Source organism: Paramormyrops kingsleyae, chromosome 11 (genome assembly GCF_048594095.1).
Source record: "Paramormyrops kingsleyae isolate MSU_618 chromosome 11, PKINGS_0.4, whole genome shotgun sequence".
In the NCBI taxonomy this organism is placed as follows: domain Eukaryota; kingdom Metazoa; phylum Chordata; class Actinopteri; order Osteoglossiformes; family Mormyridae; genus Paramormyrops; species Paramormyrops kingsleyae.
In genome coordinates, this window is record NC_132807.1 from 28,388,878 (window position 1) to 28,413,223 (window position 24,346).

Here is a 24,346-nt window from a genome sequence, read left to right on the forward strand (position 1 = left end):
GCACATGTATGGAAAAATATCTACAACCCGGCTCCTGAAGATCGCTTGTTATCCACCGTATCAGGCTTATGAAGTCAGATGGGGTAGCCTTTTACATCGCTCCTATTGCTGATATGCTATGCTAGCTGTTCTTTTCACAGCCAGTCAATATGGAAAAGGTTTTTCTATAATGTTTGTGGTCACGATGGTCTGGCATCCTTCCTAGACGTGTCACTCAGAATCCCAACTGTGAAATCGGTTACAAAGTGAGTGTGTCCAGGCAAATGAAACTGACCTCTACCCTATTGCTTTGCATTAACGACTGAACACGCCCTGCGGCAGTACAGGGTTAGGGGGTCTCCGGGCTGGGAAAACAACGCGTGAGCAAACATGTCACCGTGATCCAGAAGAGCCCGAAACGTGCCCCTCGACGTGGCTCACGGAGCCGAAGGTGGCCCGTGAACCGGCTGGCTCATACGACTGGTGTTCAAGAAATGCCTGACCTAAGTCCCTCATGTCCGACGATGGGAGGGGGGGTCAGATCATCTGAAAATGAGGCAAAAACAAGGAACCGGGAAAGGAGGCCCACAATCTGGCAGCACAAAGGGCAGGATATTCACACAAAGCCCCCGTGACCCCGGTGAACGGACCCGGTGAACGGACCCTCCTGCACGGCCCGGCTAGACACGACTGTCTCACAGGCCCGTCACACACGTCACAGGTCAGCATGGGAAACACTGAAAATGTGACGACTGAGTAATACAAACCTCCCCCCCCCCCCCCCCCCCCCCGGGGAAACATACCGGATAAGGCCGGCTGTAGCGTGTCCCCGAGCCCCCAATACGTGTGACTCTCCACGAGCGGAGCTGCAAAACAAGTGCTAATACGGCTGAACCAGGCTTTAAGCCGTGAGATTAGTCGCTGTGAATGTTTAAGCCTGCAACTGCGACTCCGTTGTGGATGATGTAATGTTCAGATGCACACGAGTCTTACAGCAGACAGTGACCTATGATCAGACAATCCTATCTGGCTCGTATAGGATGAAAAAAACGCATCTTTATTCTCCCGTCTATTCGGACACCAGGACGATCAGTTGGTGTAAACGGGGCCAATTTACTAGTCGGTCTGCATCTACATGGTTCCATTTCGGAGCAATTCATAATCCTGGGAGCTTGATAATGGCAACGAATGGTGCTAGGCCACTACTGCAGGTTTGTACGAAGCCTGTTTGCCCAGTTTAATTATTTTCTGACGGCGCTTTATCAGCTGGACCCTTCCTTGTGGCCCGGAGCATGTTTGAGTTTCTCGTTCATTAAAATCAGTTGATAACGCACCGTGGCTGAGGTCGGGCAGGCAAAGCAGGCATTTTGGTCTCTGCATGTTCGTATTTATTTAGGTTCATCTTTCGCAAAGGGTGACTGTCATTGGCTCCCAGAGGAGAGCCCTAACCCCAGCATCTGACAGCTTCGCCTGTTGCCCGAGCGTCAAAGTCTCCCCAGCAGCCAATGAACACGCACTCGTATCTTCCCCCCCATCCACCTTCCAGTTGCTATGCAGTCGCATGCATGCGCTTTGGTTGGCTGACGCGACTCTCTCTCATTGGCCCATCCAGGGGCAGGCCGGCAGATGGCTCATTGGCATATTTTCCTGGGCACGGGCCCCGGCATGCGTGCGCGAGGGGGAGAGTTGGGGGGGTGCGGAGTCCAAGGACACATGCCGTCTCATTGTGAGCCCCGCAGCTGCCCCTGCTGAGGTGAGGCCTTCTTGCGGCCTAGTCCCCGGACCCCCAAACGATCCAACCGCTGGCCACGTGGATCCCAACAGTCTGGCAGAGGAGGGACATTTTTGGACCGAAAGAGAAGCGGAGCTTGACCCAAGCAGAGCGGCCCCTGGCTTCAGTATTTCCTCATGGACAGTGTCAGATGACTTCCAGCTGGATATCACTGCCGGCAGCTCCGTCCAAGAGTCGGTAGCCTTCATCTTACATTCATCAGCTCTCCGACGCTCGCATCTGGGACCCTCTGTGGCCTGGCTGTTAATTACTAATAGAAACCCATTGCTGCTTTATTTCTAACAAAAACACAGCATGATTGGTGCTCTCTCCTACCCGCCCTTTAACACTTTGCGGTCTTTGGTCTTCAGAAACAGCAAATGATCGTGAGGAAAAGCTGAAAAACCAACTAATCTATTTAAAAAAATATTGAACTAAAGGGCACTAGATGGGGTGAGACAAATGGTGTAGAAAAAAAACAAGAAATGGGCCTGAAATGCTTCAGTGATATCAGACACATAAATCTGAATATCTCAGGCAAACTAGAAACATGCATCTCCAGCAACAAGGCGTCGATCTAGCTGCAACTCAAATTACGAGTCACATGTGTCTGTCCCATAATTCACTGCAGCATAATTTATTTATTGTGGCCTCATCAATCAAATGTGTTCTGATTGCTTGCAGATATCTGGACATTTGACAGTTTTCTTCTGCTTTGTTTCTTGATCAATAGGTCCTTTAAACATAGACCTTACCCCCCAATCAGCCAGTTTCTCCAAGGTCTTTAGATCGGAATCGGGCTAACGTGTCCAAATGTTTTCTTTTTGCACAACCTCGGGCCTGGGTAATCCACCCCAGCACTGAAGGTTATTTGTATTGATCCAACCTCTGAAGCCAACCCCCCAACCCCTCCCTGTAATAAACAGCAAATCCCCCTAATGTTGGAAATGGAGAATTGTGGAGAATGCACAAGGGGTGGGTGCGTTTGGGCTGGGGGGGGGGGGAGAGAGAGTTAAGCTCCACCTTCCCCAGCATCCCCACCCTTCACACCCCCACATTTAATCTTAGGGATGGGATTTAGTCTTCTGCTGTTATAAAATGAAATTGGAATGCTACTATCATCTCTGACTGTATTTACGGAGAGGTGATGTTGCAGGAGGTCCTAAGGGAGTGTGCAGCAAGAGTGCAGCCAAGAGCACGACTTTCTGTGTGGGAGAGAGAGACCAGAGCAAATCAGGGATCCATGTGCACGAAATAGATGATCCTGCCTGAGCACTCAGAGCAGTAACAGCACACAGACCATGGACACGAAGGGTATCCTACACGCAGAGCTAAAGGACTTGTTTACAAAACGTTGCCATAACTCTCCCTTTTCTACGTAGCATGTCTTCATAGTGCATCTACCTGTTAGAAGGTTGTCTGCACCACCAGATTGATGGCAAATTCTGCCATTTTTCAATCATTATTATTCACCAACAACAACCTTTTGTGACAGTTTGGCAGCCCTGTGTTAATTGATTGTAACCGTGTGAGTGATTGTGATTGTGCAAATGATTGTGATTTATCACAATCATCCTTGCCCTGTAGAGAACAAATATGAAAACAGTGACAGATCATTTTTTGCTTTCTGTGAGGCATTACTGGCATCGCATCCATTAATCTTACGCCCTCCAAACCACATGGATTCACACAAACCTGTTGTCAGCAGATCAGATGTTCCTTGTAGTGGGTAATTGGGTGGAATGCCCTATCGGTGATTCCCTTCCATATCCTTACAAGAGAGCATCTATCCGGTAACCCTGGAGACAGCACATTTCACCTCTAATACACGTTATGTAAATATCAGACTTGGTCGCAACAAAGGCTTTTAGCCTTGTGGTTATGTGCTCAGATTAAGTTACAGTCTGTGTCTGCAGCTCTGCATTATTCACTTAAATGACTGCATTAGTGCCCAACAGATATAAAGTCCACGTGTGGAGGATTTGGCATTTGTGCCTTCAGAAAAAGAGTTAACTCAAGACTTTAATTTTTTTAATCCTCCCTCAAATGTCAGCCACAATTTAGACTATAATGTCAGTATCTTTTCATACCGGCAAGGCACAAACCAAATTCTCGCACATTGCTTCCTTTTTCTTCAGTTCTTAAAAAGTGACACCTAAATTATTATTTTTTTTATGAGTTTCTTGCTGAAAGAGGTCTACATGAGAACAAATTCCACTATATGCTTTAGACTTAATCTTAGACAGACCTTAGAAGTCATCACCTTATTGAACCAGATATTGTCCGGGCTCTCGTGCAGAGCTCAACAAACTTGAAAACAAAAGAAATGTCTGCTCTCTGACAGTTTTGTTGACCAAACCAATCCAAAGTTTTATTGTTAAATTGATGTTGATTGGAGTGTCTGTATTGTTCTTCTTTACATTGCTTTACAATTAGCCAGATATGGGGCGGTCTCTATGGAGCTGATGTAACTGATGTTTGCCGTGTGATTATTATGGGATCCCAGCTGCTCTTTTTCATGCTTTAAAGTATCTTATTCCATTTGGCGGCGCAAAATCTTTGGACAGATGTAACTAGAATGCAGGAACTCACATATAATATTTGATTAGATAAAATCTGGCTGTTAAATTAGTATTTATATAGGAGTAGTTTTTCCTACTAATTTTGTGATTCTGATTGCCAGACATTAAAAGAACAACGTTCTCATTGTTCACCAGGGTTTTCTGTCCAAAAGGAACTGCAACACAGCCTCAAGACACTGTGACACAGCCAGAAGGAGCAGAGTGACACAAGGTGACACAGCAACAGCCAGAAGGAGCTGCAACACAGCCTCAAGACACTGTGACACAGCCAGAAAGAGCAGAGTGACACAGGGTGACACAGTGACAGCCAGAAGGAGCTGAAACACAGCTGGGTATGACTGTGACAAACTGAGAAACAGCCTGAAAGATCTGGACCCAAACTTTTTGTTGGGAAAGAGAGAGAAGCTTCTTTGGCCTGTGGTTCCCGTTTCCTTTGAGGATACTTTATTCTTGTAGCATTCTGTGCTTCTCAAACATGAATAGGGATTCCTCCCCGGCAACAGGACCCAGTAATGCATGCCTGTCTCACACATAACTGGACCAGTTCCCTCACCCCCTCCTCCCCCACCCAGCTGTGTAGTGGAGCCTCTTGTATCTCTACAGCTTCTCCCAAATCTGAGGCAGCTGAAGATGAGGCCAACAGCAAGGTGGTTCACTGTTTTTTTTTTAATCCATATACCTGCCTACATGCCTGTCAATCTGGACTTTGTCCATGCTGGCCTGTTCTACATGAGTTGGTTCTGGGCCATGCTTATGGAGCCAAAATGCTGGGAATAATTTATCAGCTGACATTATTCTGTTTACCCATTCCTGAATATGCATGTTACTTGCTCGCATGAGGGAAGAAGTGTGTGGATCTTTCTGACAGCCCGAGCTTTGGCCACACAGCGTCCGCCTTGTCACGCCCGCTGCCTCCGGTCATGTGACTTCCCGCGTAGCAGTACGGAGAAAAGGGTCATGGGCCGCGTCAGCCGCATGGAAGGGCAAAGCAGCGGCGGCAGATGTGCAATGTCACCCCTGTGGTGACGGGTCCTTCTCTCCTTCCCACAGCTTTATCTGGGGCCCTCAGGCTGCGTGAGAGATCCCAGCCACGGCACCGGGTCCCGGGTCGGGATTTACTCCGCTCCGAGAGAGTGAGGGCTTAGGTCGGGCGACTCCCTTCCCCCTAATTTGTCCATTTATCTCTGGCCTGCGATATCCAGAGCTGTGTCTGCACAAACTTCACATTGTTGGCAGGCGCAGGGGTGAAGCCTGCATGTCTGCACAAAATGCGCTGTATTTTTCTCTCCCCTTCCTCTTTCAGACACGTGTGAGTGGCGCTGTATTCTGGAGGAGGGTTCTTTTCCTGGCCCAAAGGGGGAATGTTTTGTTTTAATTTTGTCTCCATTTCTGCAGAGTTTATTGAAGCGCCCCGAGTATCTGACAATGGTAGCTGTGCAGCACAGATTTTATTGGAACACAGATGGGCCAAAGGCCGCAACACAAACTGTCAGCACCGGGGGAGACTGCGCTCGACCCAGGATGCAGACTGTCAGCACCGGGGTAGACTGCGCTCGGCCCAGGATGCAGACTATCAGCACCGGGGGAGACTGCGCTCGACCCAGGATGCAGACTGTCAACACCGGGGGAGACTGCGCTCGACCCAGGATGCAGACTGTCAGCACCGGGGTAGACCGCGCTCGGCCCAGGATGCAGACTGTCAGCACCGGGGTAGACCGCCCTCGGCCCAGGATGCAGACTGTCAGCACCGGGGTAGACCGCCCTCGGCCCAGGATGCAGACTGTCAGCACCGGGGTAGACTGCGCTCGGCCCAGGATGCAGACTGTCAGCACCGGGGTAGACCGCCCTCGGCCCAGGATGCAGACTGTCAGCACCGGGGTAGACTGCGCTCGGCCCAGGATTAGAAGTTTCCTTTTCTGTTTCCTCTGATGTTTTCTTGCTCTATGCATAACCACAGCCAAGGTGGCAGCAAAGGAACTTTCCGGTTAGAAACGCTTTGCGTGGCTTAGCTGAATATCACGGCGGCTTGGCAGCCTCTCTAGCTCTAAGGTGTCCTTCTGATCTGGCCGTTTCTCCCCAGTTACGCTAATGAAGCGTGTAAGAGCAGCGTGCCCTTTGGACCCCGAGTATTAGAGGCACCAGATAAAGCTTCCTGCAAAAGAGCATCATGAACAAATTTTTGGAAGGAAGATCTTTCTCATGATACCTCTGTTGTTGCCTTATCTGAACTGCTTAATGAAACACAGTGTTCTTGGCTTCACAAGTCCGAATACTCTGTCACCATTGACAGCCCAGCACAACTGTATTTTATGAGTGAGGCCCCATGAATGAAAGATTACAGAAACTAATACCCCTAACGTTATGCTAAATTATAAAAACCATTAAAGGCCTTTCGTTTTAAAAGGCAAAAAAGGACATGTTTTCCAGATGTTCCCTGGCCACAGGTTGCGCGCCAAATTCTTCAAGGAGGTTTGCTTTAAGCAAAACTATCTGGAATCATCACCGAACAAAAGCCTTCGTGAGAAAACATTTGTGGTTCTTTTTTTTGTTTAAAGTTTGAAGTGTTTTTAGACACCGTCCATCTGTTAAGGCAGCTTGCAAGTCACACCTGAATTAAAGAATTTACACTTAGCATTTTTTTTTTTTGCAATCAGTTATTTAAAGATATTGATAATAGCACAGGGTGACTTTGGAGGTGTGGAACAGGGCAGAGGGCCCTGGAACTGCTGGAAGGTTCATCTGCTTATGTGAAAGCCGAGGTGACGGCCCGTTTAGGCTGGCAGTATCGAGCGCGACCATGCAGTCAGCGTGGGGCTCAGTGGACTAGGGCGCTGTGTCTGGCTGTGACAGGATGGTCATGAGGTCAAATGGCAGGCTGAGCAGAGTGATCCTACCTTTGGGCCTTTGAGCCAAGCCGCAAACCCCCAGGTGCTCCAAGGACCGGCTAAAAAAACGTGTTTTGTTCTGGATAAAAGTTCCTGCTAAAATAAATGAAATGTACAGTGATGTACATGTGACCTCAACATTTCCATGATGACTTCAGTGGGGGCCGCAGAAAAATTTTGACTTTGGGGGCCAGTTATTTATGGGGATGGCTGTGCCGCGTTATGTCTTATCTATGAAATATGAATTGTTAAGAAAATAATCCAAATTTTGTTGTTGCGGTAACAACAGGGGTGGCCACGTGTTTACTACACTCTGAGAAAAACAGGGTAAAACTTCATAGCATTGCTTGTCACTGGGGCTGTACCCTTGCGATTACACCTTTTAAGGTACAGAAATGGATTCTGAGGAACATCCCAAAGATATAAATAGTATTAATGTACCATTAATGGTACAGAAATGTTCCTCAGAATGCATTTCTGTTCCTTAAAAGGTACAATTACCTGCCTAAAATTGCCAGACTTGAGGGTACAGTGCCAATGACAAGCAAAGGTACAATTTTGGGGTGGTAATGCCAGCCACTGTGCATACTGGGAGGGCTGGTACAGAGCCCCCCCGCCCCCCCAATCAAAGCGCCTCAATAGGCTGTGCTGTGAGCACCTGTGTCACAGCTGGAGGAGCGAACAACTCGAGGGCAGGCGGCTGCGAGCGAAACAAAAGGGGCTTTATTAGAACAAGACTAAACAAACAGGCACTGCAATTAAACTGGACCATGAGGGATCTAAACGAGGAGGCTAGACCTTGGAAGGACGAGGGTAATAACCGGACTAGTGAGGCTGAGACAAACAGGTACTTCAATACAAAGACCAACGTGGGGCAACAAGCATCAGGTGTGGAGGAGACAGGGGGGTCAGGCAGATGTGGCATCAGGTGTGGAGGAGACAGGGGGGTCAGGCAGATGTGGCATCAGGTGTGGAGGAGACAGGGGGGTCAGGCAGATGTGGCATCAGGTGTGGAGGAGACAGGGGGGTCAGGCAGATGTGGCATCAGGTGTGGAGGAGACAGGGGGGTCAGGCAGATGTGGCATCAGGTGTGGCCCATTAGGGCCCCGTGAGGGAGGAGACGGGGGAGGTCAGGCAGATGTGGCATCAGGTGTGGCCCATTAGGGCCCCGTGAGGGAGGAGACGGGGGAGGTCAGGCAGATGTGGCGCACAGGATGTGACAACTTGCTCCATGAGCAGGAACACAACAAATAACAAAGTCAGATGTTAGTGTCACATTCGGTGGACGGGCGAATGAGGGAGAAGGCGAGAGAGCCGTGATTTCAGGAATACGGGGTTTAATGGAGACGACAGGCCACGAACATGAAACAATACAATGACGGATCTGGGAGACAGTGGGAGATATACACCAGACAAGTCAAAAGGAACAGGACATAGGTGATCACAATCAGGGATTAACATGAGGTAATGAGGTGGGCGTGGCACACATGAGGATTGTACGGAGCTGGGCGTGACAGTTGGCGTACGTCATCTAGCAAGCAGAGGGATTTGATCATGCATGTCTAGATCTCCTAGATCCATCCTACATACATCACAACTCTTTAGTAACTTTTCCTTCTGTGCACGCATTTTGTGGAGGGAGCCATTTATTTTCCAGTTGCTTATCCAGTACAGGACCAGTGTACATTTCATACAGCCTCTGCCAACACAGCTCTAAATGTCACCCGATCAGGGCTGGGAGGGTGAATGTAACCTCAGCTCTCTGAGTGGAGTTTGCATGTTCTCCCTCTGCAGGTTCGTCCATGTACTCTCAGTTCCTCCTATTTTCTAAAGAATTAACAAAAATGGAAGAGAATGACACTGACTTAAAAATAATATCTATCCACAGAGGGTACACATTTTGTTCTCTACCGCCTTACAATGGAAATTATAACAGTTTCCTCCTAATGAAACCTTTTTTTGTGTGTGTTTTTTGTGTTTCTCCACAGAAATATCACACAAACTGACCCTGAAAGCTAGCTAACCAGCAGTAATATCATTAGTCAGGTGAAGCCACGTAAACCGGAATTTGATTGGTTCATCCTACTGTCATTGCATATTCACCGTTTGAAAGAGTCAACTTTCTATTGGGCAAAAAGGCCCCACACATAATGTGCAATTATCTTCATCTTGGGAGCACCCAATAAAAACAGTAACTGGACAGCATCTCCCAGTGTAGCAACTCCCATTAGGAAAATGATACGAAAGAACAACTCTTAGATTAAATGCAATAATATTTCAGTCTTTCAGTGATATTTCATGTTAAAACATTTACGAGCCATTTCTCCAAATGCTTGTAAATAGCACAAAGAGAGCAGATGGCTTCTGGGAACAGTCAGTCTAACAGAAGTACTGACTCCCATCCCACCGTGTTTGGTCAAGGGACTTTGGCCAGTATCAGTGAATGGGGATCGAACTAATGCGATCTATGTCCACCTGGCGTCAAAGGTGTTGCTATGAGAAAGGCAAAACAAAAACATAGATGATACAAGCCTCTGTGGAAGAATGTTCTCCACTCCTGTATCAGGGGAGCTATGGAAGTTACACAGGCAAGACCTGCTTTTTGGATAACAGACCTGCCCTGGAGTTTCCTTAAAGGAATTTAAGGAAGTTTAAAATGATATTTCTGCTGAATGCTTCAGAGTATTGTGCAGGACATATGCGCACCTTTGTGAAAAACAAAGAATGACATAATTACAAGAAAAAAAGCTGTAATAAATTAGACACCTCGTCAGAATAACTTGGCCCACATGTACGTTCCAGAGACAGCCTGGCACATACTGTCCACTGCCCCCGCCTGCAGATATCACAAATATGTTCAGGGGAGCCAATTTCGGTTACCATTACGGCATCCACTTGGCGCGGGAACCTGTGAATCGCTTCAGTCAGGGACTATTTCTACTAGCAAACCAATATCACCACAAATCAACCATTTTATCTGCCGTTCAGCTACAGGTTTCGTGTTCTGCTGTACTCTGGAGGATTATTCATTCTGCAAGTAATCTCCAGTTTACTGTAAATGTTGATGTACTCAGATTGAGAACAAGACAAAAACTTTCACCATGCAAAAACACAAGAGACTAATTTTTGACTCTTGATTAAAGCGCACAGAAAATATGAGATCATATCATTAGTTTGTAACTTCTGATTTCATGATTATTTGGTGGTCAGGGTATCCACAGGGTGATTTAGGATTAGTGGCACAGGGGGTGGAGACTGTTAAGACTGTTATAAAGGTGGGATGGACAACTAAAGCTATTAAAATTGAACAGTACAACAAATAAACAAAGCATGTACACACACACACACACACACACACACACACACAAGCAAACTACAATATGAAATTGTTTAGCTGCCACTTTAAGAAAGCTCATTGATAAAGCCATCCTAAGACACCCCTTTATTTAAATTAGGGGGTAAAAACTACGTAAGCCACAACATAGAAAGCAAGCCTTAGATCCCCCACCTTCAACCAGCTGACCCAGTTTAAATGCTAACAAGATGATTAGTCCAATCATTGTCAAGTGTGCCGTTAATTACCTCCCACTGGCTGACACCGGTTACTGCAGCAGTGAGCATAAGTGATACAGCTGTCCCCATAAATGGTTAAATCATTGCATGGAGACCCAGGAGGAAGTCCGATAGCCTCTTCATGTAAACAGCTTCCACATGTCTAGAATTCCTGCACTCCTCGTGCATGTACAGTGCGAGACACACTCCACCTGTTTCTGTTTCCGCAGAAGGAGAGTGTATCTAACTGGGCCCTGCCGCTGCACGTTCTCCATTCGTACCGCCGTGGCCGCAGATGGGGCCACATTGTTTCCCTGCGCTATGCCATATTTGTCCAGCGTTATCCAGTGATAGCACAGACAACAGCTCCTTGAAACGTCAAGGATTCGGAGTGATACAGGTGAGCGGGGACTGAGCGTGCCCTATCTACCTGGTGTGAAGTGACAGCCCGTCTGAGTACTCCTTCTAACACGATTATCACCAGCGTCTGAGGACACGGATAAGACGCTGTTATCGACACCACAGATAAGGCCGGAGCAAATATCTTTCCTGGGGAGAAGGTGGAAAAAAAAAAACTTTCAGGCACTAGACGGCAACGCATTCCTTTGGCGGTCGAAATACGGGAAAAAAAAGAGTGATAGAACACATCATATTTTTAATTGACCGTGTCAGAAGATGGGGTGATTATTTTAGTGACGTGGCACGCGGGACATTAACCCAATAGATTTATCACAGCTCAGACAGGACAGAGCTCACTCTCTTTGGAAGGGGGTTCTAACAAAGCATCTTCACCCTCACCCCTAAGGAACATAGATGGTCCTCTTTTTTTGCCGTTTGTCATTTCAGCTGTACTTTTAGATGTGATTTTAATCACATTCAGAATAGTCACCGGGTATTCTGTCTATTAATCTTTAATTTTTTAGCAGGATAATAGACAGCACAAGTTTCAGGACAGAGATACAGCACAGAGGTGCTCGTGCTCCACTGAACCTGCAGGTCTGTTAATGTGTAATAGTGTAATATCCCCAACGCTGACCCACTTCTGGTTAATGTGTTACGCGGGCACTCCTCTCTGTCTCCAGGCGAGTCGTGCAAAGGGGACAGGTGGGTGTGTATGTGCGTGGTACTGCTGTGCCGTGTGTCTGCAGGTCTGCCACCGATCTGCCACCTGGGCTTGCAGCCACTGTCCCCAAACTGGCCACGTGCTGATCCAAACCAGCTGAGTCTGGATACTGGTGATAGCCACCCCTCACCCCCCACACCCTCGCCGATTGAGAACATACAGTCAGCACTGCAGTGAGTCACATCTCCACTGGGGGTGGGGGGTGGGGAGGGGGGGGCACTGCCCAGGGAAAGCAACTGGTACGTCACACTCACCCTCACCCTTTAAATCACCCTGCCTGTTTAAAGATGGACCTACTGAGGATTTGAGAGCACTTTGCGGGCTTGATTCCCCACCGTCCTGCCTAGTTTACATTTGGGCTGGGACGCGGTCCAAAGCCCAGCTTCTCTGTTTCTCATTTGTGCTTCCCGAGAGCAAATTTACTCAGTGTATATTTGATAGTCCCATGACTGACCTCCTCATCGGTCCACCTCTGTCAAGAGCGATAAGGCATTCCTATGTAAACTCGTGCTGGCCAGATTTGGCGGGGAGGCGTGTAGACCGCGGTGGGACGTGGATGGGGGGGGGAGGGGGGTTCTGCCGCTTGGTTCACCGTGTTCCAACCCTATTTCCGCTGTGCTGGGAAACCGAGTGGGTTTTACAAGCCGCAACGCCCTCCGTGCACCACCGCACCTACGGCGTCTAATTATCCAGGACAGGCGGCCCCCACCTGTGAAAGTTCAGGGTGCCACTGACCATGACTGCTCAAGGAGCTACCTCCAGTGCCATTTTCAAGCTTAGTGCAATCTCCACCTGAGGGGAGTTCAGAAATCTTCCACTTGCTGTACAGCGAGATAAAATGTAATCTAATATGTAAAATTGGGCACGAGGGTCAAAGGTGGCATTTTGTCAGGGGGCGCAGAAGGTCTGACTATTTCCCTAGTTATCAGAATCAGAATTCACGTTGCCAGGTACACCTGGACGTACTGGGGACTTGTTCTGGCAGCACTGGTGCGTACATTCAGATGACACAGAACATAAATTAAGAAAAATAAAATAAGCAGAAATGTCCCTGGCATGTCACTTCTAAATAAAAAAATGTAAATTCTAAAAAAATCTTCATTCCGATGTGCGGATTTGCTTTGTGTGCAGTTGTGACAGTCAGTGTGCGCAGGAGGATGGTAGCTATTGCAGTGCGGGCCTCTGGTTCCGCATGGACAAAAGCGAGAATGGCTCTGGCTGGCTTGTGTCATATCGATTTTAATGGGCCCGGCGTTCCAGCAACAACGTTTGAGCTGCCCTTAATAAAGTCTTTACTACATCATATAAAAAAGGGTTGTTAGAGAATCAAACCAGGCCCCACCCATGTTACATCACTCTAGAATGGAAACCCGATAACTCATATCTTCATATATTACCTGAATCAAGTTCAAATGGCTGATATTGGAGCAGGACAGGCTCCAGTGAGCACTGGGAGCCTTTGGGATTATTTGTTGGCGTGGTTCGAGTGCCTGTTGTGGACTGAGGATCCCTGCTGCATTAAACTGAAGGGAAGCATCTCATTTTATTTTTCCAGTGATAAAAGTGAAATGTCCAAGTATATGGGAACACATGCAAGGTGTAAGCTGTGTAGTTTGCCCAGGATGAACAACCTTCAATTGGAAACCGCATTTCACTGGGTCAGCGTCCAAATCCACTCGTTATTTAGACCAAGTGATTGATGACTCGATTTGCTAATCCCCATTTCTGCCACTAAAATAATCACAACAGACCTCTTTAAAAGTCCTTACATCTCCCATGTTGTGGCTGTGTATGTCTCCAGGACGACTTTGAGGAGAAATGATTTTTTGGCAGAACAAGCCACACTAAATCAGCGGAGGCTGGGAGTTCAAAGGGTGAATGGAGCGACTGAATATTTGCAGTGGTCACAGCCTGACTTTATTGTCCTGCATTTCTTCATGGCAGCACCTCTCCTTACCTGGCCTGTTTGCTCAGGGCTTAAACGAGTTGTATTCATTTACACAGTCTCTGGAATCAGATCCTGGTTGGGAATGGGGAGTGACAGAGTGGGATTTGTACATACGGTCCCCTGGCCTGGCTACACCTTATGAGTTCTTGAAAACATTCACACGCCGCTGAGGGCATCCTTTTGATCCAGCTCGATTTCGAAATGCAGCTTTGTTTGTGATCAAGCTCTCCAGCTGTATGTTCTTAGTACGTGACTTTTTCATTTTAATCAAGGTTTAATTGCTCTGGTATTTCCTCTGCTTTTTATCACGCACATTTGCATGGATAATGTTTTTTTTTTTTTGGTTTCACCTTCTTCTAAATAACCACATTTCCAAATTAATGCCTTGCATTCTTTACTCCACTTAAAGCATAAAGGTCTACAACCCCGACTCAACTGCGTTTGGTTTTGATTTTGAATTCATACAAAGGAACCAGTAAATCAACAAAGCTTCATAAATACATGGTTTTAATGGTCAAGGGATACCTAGGACTGTAGTGTTGGACTGTGGTATTGAACAGCAAACCCACACCAATTTCATGTTTATCATCACTTCAACTATTTTAATTGTATAATTACCATAATAGATTTGGTGACTGAGGTTAATATGACTTGCTGACAAATTAACTGAATTAATCGAGGTTAATCGCACTGAATTTTCCATTCATCTCATCTTCTTGTTTGTGCTGGATCGCACATTGACACAAACTTAAAAACAAACAGACTGGCAGAGATTTTAAGCAAGGTCATTTATTTGATTTTAATTTACAGTATGCATCACACCTAATATTTTTATTGTAAAAAAAAAAAAAGCATGTCACAACTTACAGACAAACGCTGCCCAGCAACATTCGTAGTTTAGTAAAATATATCAACCAGATCTCCAAATGGAAAAATCTGCCTTAGTTATTTTTACACATATTTCGTCCACATTATTACTTATTTTAAACCATCCACCTACAAAATATTAAGTGTTACAATATTGTTCCTTGTTTCAGCAGTGCAAACAGAATATTTTGACAGCATTTACCATGCAATTGTTCAATACAAAATAGAAATATTTGTAACAAAGACATACTGGAACAAACCTCCTTTGAATATCCTGAAGTACTATTAATGGTGAGTATTCTTCCTTTACTCAATGTCAGTTTTCTACAAAGAATGACCTGTTCGGCACAGAAATGCATCCGATGACAGCTGCAATTCCAAAGTTAGCGCAGACAATCAAAAAAGCGGGGCCCTCCTCTGCTGTGCAGCACACATTCATACAGCCTGACAGCTTCCTCCCAGTCCAGGCCAAAACGCGTCCCACTGTGCCCCAAGTGAGTGAAACCACCACCGCCAGCACAGGAAGAGCGCTGAACCCCGACAGACGATTTAACTGCGATTCTGATGCCTCAGGCAAGTCACCAATCCAGCCCGGCACTTGGCAGAAAAGCTCGAGGAGCAGAAATACCCTGATATCCCCAAAAAAACCTCAGGAGCCAGTATGCTTTCTGTATGTCAGACGCCATGGTTTCATTCCCTGTGCGGCACGAATGTTCCAAAACAGCTAATCCGCAGAACAATTTGTCAAATGTACATGCTGCAAAGCCTTAAGGAGGAGCTGAGAGGGAGTCCCCTGCACCCTAACTTTGGATTGATTAAACTGATTTCAAGCAAACTGCACGGTGGATGTAATCCAGTTAATCCTGATGTAGAGTGCATTTCTCTAAAAATGTATAAAAGATTGTACAGACCTAATCATTTAGGTCTTAAACATATTATTGACTAATCACTAATCAAATGAGGGTCTTCGCATGAATTTGATTGGTTTAGACTGACATCTTCTAAAAGCGTGAAAACATAAAGGTGTGTTGCCGGGCAAACAGAACCTGTCAAACGTCATGAGAGCAAGCCGATGAAGAGAGACAATGTATCAAGGGCATGATGTCTCAGAAATGTATCTCTAGAACCAAGAAGTGCTACGTGGAATCGCTGATGTGCTGTTCGGCTGATGGAGAGTAGACTGTTAGGAGTGTAAAAAGCAGAGAGGCGGTAAGAGCGGCTCCAAATCTCCCCCATCACCCACCAAGCCTCTGGACCGTCCTCCAGCTCTCATTGGTTGTTGTTGGTGCCAGAGGTCTCGGTGCCCGGCGGCTGGACGTTGTCGGCCAGGTTGTGTGCGTGCTCTAGGAACAGGTCCTTCAGCACGCTCAGCTCCTTGCTGAGCAGACGGATCTTGGCCTCCAGCCGCTCATTCTCCTCCTTCAGCTCGTTGACCCGTTGCTGCGTGTCTTGGGCCTTCTGCTTACTGCGCAAACGGCTCTTCTTGACGGCCAGGTTGTTGCGCTCGCGCCGCTGCCGGTATTCCTCGCTGTTCTTGTCGCCGCCAGACTTCCTTGCCTTACTGGGGGGCGAGGCCTTGCCGCCTCCCCCGCTGCTGGCGGGCACCAGCTGCGGCACTTGCTGCAGACCGCTGGCGTGGGCCTGGCCCTGAGTCTGGATCACGCTCACGCCGTTCTGGTCTGTGGTCAGCTTCTGCGCGGGCTGCCTGCTCATTTGCGCCACGTGTCTGCCACTCTCAGCCACTAAGTACCCCAGTGTGTCACACGGTGGCCTTTTTTTGGGAACGGGGGTCACAGCAACAGAGTACTGTGTAACAATCTGAGAAAAGAAAAAAAGAAATATATCGGCATTAAAAGGTTTCACTTATATGCTCAAGCAAGAGAAAGTTTATTCCGGTGAATTAATTAGAGAAACAGTATCATATAAACTTCTAGTATGAATGTCATTATGCTTAAATCTTGGAATAATTTGTTCCTTTGAAATACACATTTTTAAATTGTTTAAACAAATCATTTATTCATTTTCACATAGATGTTGATCAGTAAGGGTAGCCCCGTGGCTCTGTGTGTGTGGAGTTTGCATGTTGTCTCTGTGAAGCATGCGTTTCCTTCCGCAGACCAGTCATGCAGTTAGGCTAATTGGTTTCTCTAAACTGGTGCTAGTGCATGGTTGTGCATGCATTTATGTGCCCTCCAATGGACTGGCATCGCACACAGGGTGTAGCCCAGCCTTGTTCCCTGTGCCGCTTGGGAAAGGCGCCAGGCCTCCCGTGACCCTGACCAGACTTAGCGTTTGGCAGATGAATGGATGTTCATCTAATAGAGTCCCTGCAAGACTGGAGCTTATGCCAAGGAAACCGGGCACAAGGCAGGAGGCACCTAGACTAGATGCCAGTCCATCACAGAACACATACACTCATTATGGGCATTTAGAGGGCTCAACTACACTGTATGTTTCTGAACCGTAGGAAGAAACCACTGAGAACGTGGGGAGACCGTTGTTCACAACCAAATGAGGGGGAAAAAAAATCAAACCCTCAACCATGGAGGTGTGAGACCACAGTGCAGCCCACTGAACCACTGTGCCACACACATGCATATCTATATGTAGACATTAGGTTACATAACTACAGCCTTCCACAAAGACATGAATAACCTGGGGCAGTATTTCACTGAATGCATATGAACACACCCCCACAGTCAAGTGCAACCCTGTCTGCATTACAATAACAAAAACTGCTGCAATTCCAGGTGATAAGTAGTGAAGACTGAAAACTCAATGTTATTGTAAAAAAATGCTGTTTAGATAAAGCAATTACTTGAATGAAACATTTTCATATTTAATATGATGACTGACACCCAGGTAAAGGCAGTAGTCTGGCTTCTTGTACCTCTACAGTACATCGTTATTAATGCCGTTTATTCAACCCTGTGCCTTAACCACTCATCTAGTACAAGGTCGGAGGTCAGCTTGGAGTTAATCACGGGAAACAGAGGGCACTAGGCGGCGGGCACTCTGGGCGGTGTGCCAGTCCATCTCCGTGCACACAAACTCAGTAGGGCCTTTCAGACATGCCAATCCACTGAAGTCCACGCGCACGAAGCCAAGAACCGGTCTCGAACTCACAAACACTCCGACGCGTTTTAATCCCGATTCGTATCAATACATACAGCTCAATTTCTCTGGCTGGGATGGCGCCACCAAACAAAAGAGCTTCAAGACAAACATAGCAGCGTACAAACTTTTCAACATGCTTTTGACTGCAAATAAGCTGCCCAAGAATACAGCTCTAATGAGCTTGATGGCACAAGAGAAATACCCGCTATTTAGCGCGCGCACGACTCTCATGCTGAGAGAAGCCCCGCCCACCGCCACGGGCGCTCAACTGCCGCCGCTGACGTCACCGGCGCGTTGCCGGCGGATCGCGTCATCGCCCGCTCGCGCCCCTAGGTCCTTTGTGCCACCAGGAAGGGGAATTCCTGGGTCGCTCCTAAAGTGAGCGGCAGCGTCCATGCAAGTGCCTCCCTGAGCGATATAGCCGACTGTGTTCAGTTAGACGGCTGAAGGAGGGATCTGGGTCACCTACTCTTCTGTCATAACACAGACAGCTGTATAAGTAACTAACCGCATCGTAGCTGAAGTTGGCAACAAGTTCCAAAGGAGATTAGCTAACTAGCTAGTTATGGACACACCGCCGAGATACGCCCACTGACTGCTGCTTAGCGACAGGGGGTACTTCTGATAACCTACATCTCGCCAGCTATATAGGGGGCTCGGACTCGTGTAAAACGGCAATTTTCACACATAACAACATGTTGTGTGTTTATCCAACACGACACTTATGAAATATTTGGGGGAAAAAATCATCGCTAACATCTGTCCCTGTACACACCACCACGTACGTGAAACAAAAAAAAAACAACCCAAATATGGCTCTAGCTAGACCAGATCAACTCTCTTGAAATACAACCGTAAATAAACACATTACCTTAAAACGTGTCGATCGCACTAATAGTCCGTCGATGGTAATTTCTTAATTGAATCCCCTTTCTGTTAAAACTTTTGTTTCTGTTTTTGTTGGGAACAGAGAGACTCGCATGGCATTGCGAAATCTATTCACCATGTAGGGAAATGTAGCAGCCGAACCAATGGATACAACGTGTCCGAGAAGGTGACGCAACATGCGGAATGAGTGACGGTTCCTGTAGCCAATAGCACGACAGAGAAGCTTCTAGGGCGTTTCGTGGAATTAAAATATGACTCCTATTTTACAGTTATGAAACAGGAACGTTTACTGGGGTGCTAAAAACGGAAGTCTTATTTATTTTAGTATCCTAAAACGTTAAAGGAGTAGAAGCCACGAAGGAGAGTGAGAAGAAAAAGTTAGAGAGTTAACGAATGTTTGATCGATATGTATTTTTTTAATTAGTGAAAGTTTCTTTCTTATTTATATTAAAAAAACCGACATCATTATGCCTACATTTTTTCATTTGAGAACTAACGTCTTGTATAGCTCTGTATTTTTACTTAAGTAAACAAGGTTAACTGGCCAGCGGGGCCACTCCAAGAACTGCAGATCCAAACCACAAACTGGATGCACGTATTTCATATTTGTCATCAGATATATGTGATAGGCATAGCAACTTATTAATCTTTTGACCAAAAGTGATGTCCATTCAACACTTATTGTTACCATACACTTAAACTGTAAATTGTATTTTAGATTAAAGTATGCTTCTTATAATCCTAATCAATGCTAGTCAAGATTTCTAATGTATCAGGAGTGTAGTGCTATAGGAAGTCAGAAACTTATTTGTAACCTTTTTAGGTTTCCCACGAATAACCAGCTTCATAATTCATAATGAAATTACAAAGAATACTGGAAGCTATTAAAAGGACTGTTTTTTTTTGTTTTCTATATTTTATTGCACTTTCAAGGAAGTGTGTATGGAGCCCCTCTTTTAACGTCTACAGTTCAAATAATATTTTTCGGGTACAAATTGACAAGATTACTGAGCTCTGACGAATAGGCGTTTCTGACGTCATTCGCTTGGTACTAATTTCACGTGACGCCCGTGAAGTACAACATCTGTGAAGCCCTAGGGTCTGTGACACTCGTTTCACTAATGGTACGACTTCATTCGTTGCTACCTACAAACAAAAGTGCCCAACTTGTCAGTGTTATTAATGGTTTTAACATTTATCTGATTTCTTTAACATACTAGATATCTATTATAAATCATTTATCATCTGATTATAGAATAATTTAAAAGAATGTGGATTATATTTGCAGTTTTTAATTACGTATTTGTTTTTTAGTACACTACATCAGTTTCCCCACGAGCCAAACGATTAACTAGAGCCTTATACATTGTTCTTCGTTAAACAACAGAGGGAGCTCCGAGCAGGCGAGACTCGCGCACGCTCCGTTCCCTGCCCTGTGCCTGCAAGTATTACATTCTCACACTGTGGAAGACAACCCGAGGACATTAGCCTGAACGCCTTTTTCATTACCGTTGTCATTGTTATTTGTGTAAAATTAAATAAAATACAGCAAACTACAGGAGACTGGTTCTTCTGTGTTTCTTTAAGCTATACTTGATATTGCTTGGAAAAAAATGCTTACTCCTATATGGAGTTTTTATGTATAGCATGTGTTTGTTATATATTTGTTTTATAGAATCACAATGCAATAGTATCCAAGTCGCTATAGGAGATTTGGCTAAGACATATAGTAAGTAGCAATAGGATGCACACAGTTGGTCTCCGGTTTTAAATACACCGATCGTAATTGTAGATTCGGCTTGCATATTTTCATTTATTTTTACTCAGAGTTTAATGGACAAATGTCGCTGAAAGTTACTTCATTACACCAGTCACAAATGTGTTCTAAGTGACCATTAATTAATTAACACTCTTAAATAATGAATAATATCGTCCTGCAATCAGGAGTCCCCCGTTGTTATAAATGAAAAGACTGTCCCGATAACGAGAGGCAGGTATCTAATCATGTGCATTTCGAGAGTTTCAGCAAAACGAGCAACACGACTAGGCTGGTCACGTTGTTGTACGTATACGGAGAACAGCATTAAAACACAATGCGACCGGACTAACCCGACGGCATGCGGTATAACATATTACACAGAAAACCAGCATGTTCATGCTAAAGATGATCTGGGGCAATAACCAAAATGCTCCCAGATTAGGTGATTAATATGAACTTCATGTTCACATGCATCTGCAAAAAAAAAAAAAAAAAGTCCTTCGACGACGTTTGTTTAATTGATATAATCAGTAAATTATACAAAAGTCCAAAGCAAACAACATATGCAATATTTTGAGCACGTACCGTGCATTTAAAATGTGTGGTACTTTACCCCGATTCAGTGATGATACATGGCGAGCATAAAGGACCACAATGAATCAGAATGCTGGTAGTATGCAAGAAATAATATTAACATATGAATATATATATATCCCTTCCCGATGTATAGCCTATATGTATTACAAGATATGCACTCACTTCTGTTATAAATTTGATATGTAGACACATGACGCATACGAGTTCAAATGATTTTCTAGAATCAATTAATCCGTGACTATCGACCATTTTGACTATATAAATTCAATAAATTAGCATACTTTTCACTGTTAAATTAGGGCAGACTCTAAGCTAATGTTAACCAATTGATTAAGACCTGCAAGAAATTACTGTAAACCAAAAAATTGAAATATAAACTATCAAGTACTGTTTAGGTAATAGGTTTTTATATATTGATTATGCTTAAAATAAACTCTACTGATTATGCCAAATACTTCATGGTTTTAAAGTTTTTTTTAATTATTTAAATGCCGACAGCTCAATCGGTTGCGAAGAATAATCACCGTGTAGTGACAGGAAGGGGTGGCGCTAGGACCCAGGAGATGCCGCCAGAAAGTTTTGTATAAATAGGTTAAGTTCAGAGAAGTAAGTCAGTAGTGATCTACGGCTGCTCCTAGAGACCACTAGAGGTGTCGATAGTACTTTAGACCTTCTCTGAGAAGCCATCCACTTTTCCAAAGCGCACTGTCAAAGGCTTCTAGGTCTTTGTAGCTACAGCTAACTGTTGATCTGTCATTCACAGTTTGCCTAGCGAGAACACCTGTACTAAACTGATTTATTCGCCTTGCCATTGCGGCTTTCTCCGGTACTGCGACCAAGCTGGATTCCCGGAGCTCTTCACCATGTCTGGCGGGTTTTAGATACTCGATGGAGCAGCCGAACTTCTACGAGGTCGCCTTTCGACCACCGATGACCAGCCTTCCCCAGAATCAGCAAAGTGCCTTCTACTACAAAGAACCTCCAGTTTCTGGAGACCTGAGTGAGATTTGCGAGAACGAGAACTCGATTGACATTAGTGCATACATCGATCCCGCTGCATTTAACGACGAATTTCTGGCAGATTTGTTTCACCACAGCTCGAAACAAGAGAAAGCCAAGCTGGCCAGCGGTGATTACGACTACACCCACGGCAGCAGCAACGCGCCTGGGGCTCACCAACAAATTTACGGCTGTATGGCCAGTTACATGGACTCAAAGGAGGAACCAATGTACGACAACACTTCTGCCACAAGAATCCGACCTGTGGCCATCAAGCAAGAACCAAGAGAAGACGAAGACGCAAGTCCGTCGTCCATGCCACCAACTTACCATCATTCTCACCATCATCACACCCAGCATCTACCACATCTCCAGTACCAGGTCGCGCACTGTGCGCAAACTACCATGCACCTCCAGCCTGGCCACCCGACCCCTCCGCCCACCCCGGTGCCAAGCCCCCACCACCAACAGAACAACCTGCCCGGCGGATCGATGAAGATAATGGGTGGCAACGACCGGGGAAAGACCAAAAAGCAAATCGACAAGAACAGTCCAGAATATCGCTTGCGGAGAGAGCGAAACAATGTCGCCGTGAGGAAGAGTAGGGACAAGGCGAAAATGCGCAATGTGGAGACGCAGCAGAAGGTGATAGAGCTGACGTCTGACAACGACAGACTGCGCAAGAGAGTGGAGCATCTCACGCGTGAACTGGAGACTTTAAGGGGCATCTTCCGGCAGCTCCCCGACGGCTCTTTTGTCAAAGCCATGGGGAACTGTTCGTAAAAATGAACCTGAAGTTCGTAGGACTTATCAAACTGTTTTAATTGTATCTTGTTGGATCTTCGCCATAGATCTGACAGATTCTCTAAAGGAGCAAGGCAGCTGAAATATACATGTATGTGCCTTTTGTACAAAACAATAAGCTCGTTTTCTCAAACATTTAGTTGTGTATACTGTGTAAACAGTGGATGTGCGATTGTCTTTTGCCTTAACGTAACGATATGCTTGAATGTGTGTTTTTAGCTATGCAAAACATATCAGTGCATCAAACTCTAGGCTATAAATTTCATTTTAATATGTCTCGTTTTAAACAGCATTTTTGGATGTCCTTTCTACTCGAAATCGAATATGAGCTGTTTCGTTTTGAACTATATTAAACTGTCCACAAAAGTCTATAGTGCTTTCAGGTGGCGCGTTTTTCCCCAAAACTGGATAGATAAGTGCAGAGATTCGTATTTGATATGTTTTGACCCCGAATTAAATCAAGCTGTTTTAGCTTTATGGTACAAAACACCCTTTCTTACATTATGTCATAAAATTGATTTGATATTTTTGGGAAGTGTTAGTCTGAATTATATGCCAAAGTAAAGGACTGGAACGCAACTGCAATACTGTGGTATCTGCTTGATATAAGCAGTTTGTATTATGCACTATATGTCGTCAAAATGCGGCGAATAAAGCACATTGTATTTTGGAAATTGCCATTGGCTCGGGTACTCCTATATTGAACGCCTCTCAGTGCGAGCTTTATAGGGTTCAAGCTTTATAGGGTTCAAGCTTTATATTAATGCTGTATTTTTCAAAATGTGAAAGGTGCATCTAATACAACGTCTGTTGCCGAATTCATGATTTTTCTACACGGAGCTTTCTCACTCGATTTCAGTGAGGTACTGTTTTAAGCCTGATATCTAGAGTAGGACGAACTGTATTTTTTTAAACGATCATACTAGGGCAATAGTCGGAATTCAGTGTCGGTTGCTCTCGTCTTTTCACTGGTTGAATGTTTTCATTCTACAAATATACAGTAAGAAAAAAAGCACTTTTTTTTTACAAATATCATATTGCCAATGTAATACAAATGTTTAAATACATTCTAATTGTAAAATGAACATTATATATGCCAAAAAAATCATGAATTCTAATAAAGAACATTGTTACAATGTCTAATGTTTTCATTTAGTGTTATTTAAATTGTTCAGTTGTTAAGCATATTGTAATGTTTACGTTTTGCATGCGAATCGTTGAACAGATAATTCAGAACTTATAACCCCCCAGGCGAAGAACACCGAAGACAGTGCAAGTCTTATATTTTAATATGCATGCTTCCTTTTCCATTTTATTACTTTTTACAATTCAGGCCAATCAACAAATGATGTACCACGTGTTTGCATACTTACTCTATCTACAATTTATTATTTTTTATGTAAAATTTAAATGATCGTTTAAATCAAGTTTAAATCAAGTTTTGGATAATACATTTATTTCTGAAATCGTCACGT

At 45.1% G+C, this 24,346-nt stretch overlaps 2 protein-coding genes across 2 annotated transcripts; one reads left to right on the forward strand and one right to left on the reverse strand.

Annotated features, from left to right (window-relative positions):
- Nucleotides 1–14,609: 14,609 nt before the first annotated feature.
- cebpg (CCAAT enhancer binding protein gamma) lies at nt 14,610–18,860 on the reverse strand. Its single transcript, XM_023845576.2, has 2 exons — nt 18,696–18,860; nt 14,610–16,525 (listed from the first exon to the last, which is right to left on the reverse strand). Exon 2 carries the CDS (start codon nt 16,418–16,420, stop codon nt 15,977–15,979), a length of 444 nt encoding a protein of 147 aa, XP_023701344.2. The 5' UTR covers nt 16,421–16,525; nt 18,696–18,860; the 3' UTR covers nt 14,610–15,976.
- Nucleotides 18,861–21,687: 2,827 nt separating this feature from the next.
- cebpa (CCAAT enhancer binding protein alpha) lies at nt 21,688–24,014 on the forward strand. The gene has a single exon (XM_023845571.2). It carries the CDS (start codon nt 21,957–21,959, stop codon nt 22,848–22,850), a length of 894 nt encoding a protein of 297 aa, XP_023701339.1. The 5' UTR covers nt 21,688–21,956; the 3' UTR covers nt 22,851–24,014.
- The last annotated feature ends 332 nt before the right edge of the window (nt 24,015–24,346 follow it).

Coding starts and splice junctions, on each gene's coding strand:
- cebpg (XM_023845576.2), bottom strand. CDS start 16,420: ATGAGCAGGCAGCCCGCGCAGAAGCTGACCACAGACCAGAACGGCGTG.
- cebpa (XM_023845571.2), top strand. CDS start 21,957: ATGGAGCAGCCGAACTTCTACGAGGTCGCCTTTCGACCACCGATGACC.